Source organism: Alexandromys fortis, unplaced genomic scaffold (genome assembly GCF_014885135.2).
Source record: "Alexandromys fortis isolate MF-2015 unplaced genomic scaffold, M_Fortis_MF-2015_v1.1 scaffold_142, whole genome shotgun sequence".
Classification (NCBI taxonomy): Eukaryota; Metazoa; Chordata; class Mammalia; order Rodentia; family Cricetidae; genus Alexandromys; species Alexandromys fortis.
Genome location: NW_026068057.1, coordinates 412,964 through 418,963, shown reverse-complemented (window position 1 = coordinate 418,963; position 6,000 = coordinate 412,964). Strand labels below are relative to the sequence as shown.

General features: G+C 33.2%; 1 protein-coding gene across 1 annotated transcript in view; it reads right to left on the bottom strand.

Moving 5' to 3' along the window:
• The window catches only part of Kcnt2 (potassium sodium-activated channel subfamily T member 2), a 351,264-nt gene that overhangs the window by 81,165 nt on the left and 264,099 nt on the right, over positions 1-6,000 (bottom strand). The window contains exons 14-15 of the mRNA XM_050119976.1: positions 3,741-3,890; positions 2,014-2,243 (exon numbers count right to left, since the gene is read on the bottom strand). Of these exons, the coding sequence (XP_049975933.1) occupies positions 2,014-2,243; positions 3,741-3,890 (380 nt within the window). The remainder of the gene's footprint in view (positions 1-2,013; positions 2,244-3,740; positions 3,891-6,000) is intronic.

The window sequence follows — 6,000 nt, the reverse complement described above, 5'->3', positions numbered from 1 at the left end:
AATTCATGTTCCGGCTTGGTGGGAGCCTAGCCAGTTTGGATGTTCACCTTCCTAGACATGGACGGAGGGGGGAGGACCTTGGACTTTCCACAGGGCAGGGAACCATGACTGCTTTTTGGATTAGAGAGGGAGGGGGAGAGGAGTGGGGGGAGGGGGAGAATGGTGGGGGAGGGGGAGGGAAATGGGAGGCTGGCAGGAGGCGGAAACTTTTTTTTCTTATTCTCAATAAAAAAAACAAAAAAAAACAGAAAAAAGAATATTTTTGTCTCTCTAGTGTTTTCAAAATACAGATAGATAAATTTACTACACATTTATCTCTGATTTCCTTGAGGTAAATGGGATTTAGCTGTCATCTTACTTTGGACCTCTCATTTCTTCTTGTTTTTTTTTTTTTTTTGTGTACACATGTATGTGAATGTGTGTGTGTATTTGTGTAGGTACAGGTACACAGTATGTGTGCTTGTACATAACACATATATAAACATATATGGAGGTAAGATTTCCAACTTATTGTTGCTCAGGAATCTCTAACTTGCATTTGGGGACAAGGTCCTTCGTTTGGTTAAGCTCAGTAATAAGGATGAACTGTCTAGACAGTGACCGCAAAGATTTACAATACTCTGCCTCTTCAACACTGGGTTTACATGTGTGTATTAGCATGTTCTGCTTTTACATGGAGATTATACTGGTTCTCATGTTTGCATGGCAATCATTTTATCCACATATCTATCTCAAAATTACTCAATGCTTTACTTTCATTTAGATGTTAATAGAACTAATAACAATGCTTCATTTCATTTATCACACACATACAACCTGTGACTAGCACTATTTTGTGACTTTCTGTAATCATTCTTAACCACAACTATGACTTGAACTTACTGGAAATTAAATTCAACTGTATAACTGCAGTCGGGGGTAAAGACAGATATGAGGGATATGAAATTTTAAAAGCAGAAGCCAACTCTTTTGAGGACTTTGTAGGGGAGTAAAATCATGAAGCTCAATAGCATATCTGTATGTATTGTGCTGTGTAAGGATGGCAGCATGTAGAAATAGCAGCCTGTGAATTAGAATAGTGGTAGAGTTAAAAATAATAATAAGGGCAAACCAAATTCAAGTTAAATACCCCAAAAGAAAGAATGAAGAGCATTCACTGAGCAAATGAAGACAATGTACATAAATTTTACATAAAAAGAATGGCATATATTCCTTAAGCAAGGGATTATACACTTATTTGTTCACTTGTGGTGTAGTGGAAAAATGTAATTAATTTCATATGGAATGGATTTCATTATTGTGCAATAAATGCCAAAATAAATGATGAGAGTAAGATGAAGTGAGCCTTGAAAAAAAAAAAAAACGAAAACACTGGGAATATTTCCAATCAGCTATTGTATAGACAATTAACAAGAAAAACATGCAAGGCAAGCACTTAAAATTAGTAAAATAATTATTGACTATTCTTTGTTAATCTTGTATCTGATGTGGGATACGCCTCTGTATGCTGTGACTATGTTTTATTACCATTGGTTAATAAAGAAGCTTCCTCGATCTATGCCAGAGCAGAGTATATCTACACAGAAAATCCAAACAGAGATAGAGGGAGAAAGAAGGCAAAGTCAGAGATGCTGGGAAGAGCATCCAGGGAAGCAAGGTGTGAGGTCACAAGCCACTAGACTTGTGGTAAAATGTAGAATAATAAAAGTTGGTTAATTTGAGTTGTAAGAGCTAGTTAATAACAATCCTGAGATAATAGGCCAAACATTATTTAATTAATACTAATCCTCAGAGTGGTAATTCTGGAATTGACTGTCAAGAGACTAACTGCCAGTAACATGCATTGTTGCTACACCAAAAGTTTAGAAATTTACTTCTATGTTATATAATCATACATAGTTTATAATATACACAAGGAAGTTTTGAAACTATGAACGTTTATTAATATAGATGTGTATTTATAATCTTTTAAACCATATAAACTAAAGGCAATTTTAGCAAGCATGTACTGACCCATGCTGGCGATGATGCTGTGGACAGGCAACCTTGAAGGACCATGATAAAATGACTTTGATACATTGCTCTTTCTCTGTTGGTCTTGATTCTTAAATGCTGAATTTTCTTCTTTGGTAATATTAATATAAAAACATATATCTGAAGCATTCATAATGTATCGCGGACCTGGATTCAGCAAAATGTTTTTATTATCCTCCCTCCTAACACCAATCAAGCAGACACCAAACCTTAATTTAAAAGAAGAATATAAGAGTTTAAGAATTACATTTGGGGAAAAAATTATCTTTATGTTGTTTTAACTGCTTACATTTATAAGAAAATTAACCAAATAAAATCTATTAGAACACAGTAACAACATTGAATAACAGAACTAAGAGGCAGGAGAGGATTCTACCATTTGATAATCTTATTTTTAATAAACAAAATCAATTCAATTTGTCATAAGAATTATACTATATATATACATTTAAATGTCAAAATATAAAGGAGATTATAAATATTAGAATGCTGGTCATATAATAAAGGTAATTATGTTTTATATTTTTAGGATAACTACTAATGTCAAAATAATGAATAATATTTCTTACCTTTTTCAAAATATTTACAATCTATTGGAATAAGGGAACTTTTATGAAATGTCATGTGAAAAGAAAGTGATGTCTCTTAATCATCCTTACTATCATTTCTACAAACTCTCATATATTCAGCTTTAGAAAGAAATATTTTAAAAAGTTGACAATGGTTGTACATGTTCAGGAGAAAAAAATTAAACATGTTGAAAGAAATATATATTTCTTATTTCTCTTTGGTGATGTTCAAACTTTCAAAATTCATCTTAAAAACCTCATAGAGTGAGTGAGTCAAATTGGAAATATATGTATTAGCCAAATATGTATCAGTAAAGTCATTGAGAATTAAAATGAGTACACCATATATTAGTTAAAGGAATATATTACTACAAAGTGGCCAAATAAATTACATTTAATTACTTTAATATAGATAATTTTTGATATACTTTGGTATTCCTTAACAATTTAATTTTGTCCATAAAGGAGAGGAAAAACAAATCATCCTGACTAAGCTAGAAAGTGTATATAGTATCATTTATTCAACATTCCTTTTGGGCAATGGAAAGGTTATAATCAAATTATTATTTATTTACTTTTGGATAATTGTGTGTTGTTTCAGAAGCAAAAGTTGAAAATCAGTAACCATGATTAGGCTTGTGCACATAGTGATATTGAGGGCAGCCTAAACTACATGAGACCAAGAATCAAAAGGTCAAAGGGGGGAAATGTGATTTTTTCTTTCTTATTTTGTTCTTCTTCTGTTTCTGTTACTGTAAATACACACAAACACATATATATAATTATATATATATATAACTAAATACATATTATATATTAAATATATATATACACACACAACATTTTAAATTCCACTTATGTAAAAAGATTTAATGTTTTATAGTTGTTAATTCTTAATTGCCCAGGATGTTATGTGGGTCACAGATGTAGTAGAGTAGACATCCCTTAGATATTTTTCTCTTGGTAAACTTGACTTGTAGATACTAAATGTTCATAATTTAAATGTAACAAAATTGATGCTAAAAAGTAAAAATGCTAGAAACTCATGAGCACCAATATGGGTTGATCTTTGGAAAATAGTTTATATATGATCTGATTGACTGATGAGTTAATTCTCCACTGAAAACAGAAGCATACTTTTTGTGTGCATGGAAAGATGCATAGGTAAAACTCTTCCCTTCATATTCAGCAAAAAAAGTACTTTCTTCTAAAATGATGTGATAGACTTCATTTCCAGAGCACCTCCCGTACATCTTCTGCCATTGTTCTGGCGACTGCTGCCCTTCTCTGCAACATAAGCACACACACATACACGAAGAGGAAAAGACAATGAATGTGGGTCAATGATGCCATTGGCTGGAAAGTCAATCTCTAAGGCCGAGAACCAGTCAACACAATTAGAGGAGATATTACATTGGGTTCTGAGTTCAGATTAATGACATCACACTAAATTAAATTTAGTATCACATATAACATGAAAATAATGATTAGTGAGTAGGTAGATAGCAAAATTTTACAAGACTCAATGTCAGAAATATTTATTCTGGCCATGGAACCATGATTAAAAGATTTCATTTGTTTCAGTTTGTGAAAATGCTGCACCCAAGTCCAGTGTGTAGAGCTTGTTTTATTTTCTTTGTCATAAGGCAAAATTTACTTTATGATACACCTTGACTCTTACAGATAGATACTGAATTTGCTTCATGTTTAAATTTTTGTTTTTCATGATATCAGTTTGAGTTTGCAAAAGTATATAATGTTAACTTTTGCCAATTTAATAATCAATACTCCTCTCATGCTATGTATGCCTCAAGAAAAGACAGATATTGATGTAGTATGATTTTAATTGGTCTTAATAATAAAAACCTAGAGTCATATATTAGGGGGTGAAAACTGAAAGATCAGAAAAACAAAGCAGTCAGATCTTTAATCCCAGTACAACGGAGATGAATATGGGAAGGAATATGGCTGGGCAGAGAGTGAAATATAAATCTGGAGGAAACAGTAGCTCAAGGCATTCAGTCTGAGGATTCCTAGAGAGAAACATGATCACTCATTCTGTCTGAGGATTCTGTTGAGATAAGAACAAGTGGTTGACTTTTCTGCTTCTCTGATCTTTTAGCATTTACCCCCATATCTGACTCAGGGTTTTTATGATTAAAACAATTAGAATTACTGTTACATATTTGAGATATACACTTTTAAAAAGGGTCCCAGAAATAGATTTGATATTTATAACCCTTTAGTGCATGAATTCATAGGCTAGTATTTGTATGTAAGGCCTTTGGGTATGATAGGCAATAACAGTAAACACCAGAGTGAATTAGATCCATCATCAGTTCTGAAGAGCTAGCCTGTTCATTCTACTGGACAAGAATACAGCCCAGAGTAAGAAATCTGCAATTCAGAAGCTGTAGTTCAGAACTGACAAGTCAAAACCTAAATTTTAGACTTCTGAACACCTGAAATGTGAAAAATAAAGTTTTCTTGTATATAGACCACTCACTCTTTGACAATTTGTAATAACAATTAAAAGTAGAATAAGATGGTATACAAGAGGGATGCTAATGGTGCTTAAATAAAGAAGATATATACATTAAGAATAAAACTTGTGGTTTCTTTAGCTCTGTAGGCCCATATTTCTGTATAACACAAAAGCCATAGGCCCAGTCTGAGCTGACCACAGTAGCTCTGCAGACAAGCTGTCTCTGCCTAACAACAGCAAGGATGTACTTGTTAGTAATGTAGATCTGAGGAGAGGTGTTGACTGAAACTGGTCAGGATGTTTGGTGCTTCCTTCCTTTGTAATTTGAAGGATGTCTTATAGAGATGCTAATTCAGGGCCTACCTGACTGCTAGATATGGATGTGACCAGAGCCCATGCACATGGTTACCTAGGAGATAGCCTAATGTGTTCCCGCTCTATTCATGTGAGGATATATAAGCTGTTTGGAGAATAAATGAGAGATCTTTTTAGAAAGAGATCTTGCCCGTGAAAGATGACAGTGTAAGTTGTGTCTGATTATTCCTCGCGACTCCATTCCAACCGAGTTAAGGAATCTGTGTTGGACCCACAAGGGCTCCGACATAGCTCTAAAATGTTCTACCTAATTCTGAGGCTTTGGAAATTCAATTCATACAAAAATCATAAAAAAATACCCATAGCTGATTAAAAACCTTCTGTTTCATGCTACTATTGCACATTTGAACTGTGCTGTAGACAGACTGAAATCTCTCTGAACCCGTGTGTGAAATAATTCTTTTTATTCTTTTAAGTTGTTTCTCTCAGATATTTTGTCATAGAAACAATGAAAGTAAATATATTAAGAATGATGATTCCTTGTGGAGAAAAAAATTCTTTTTGGCAAACCAAATTATCCATGGACCAAAGAACAAT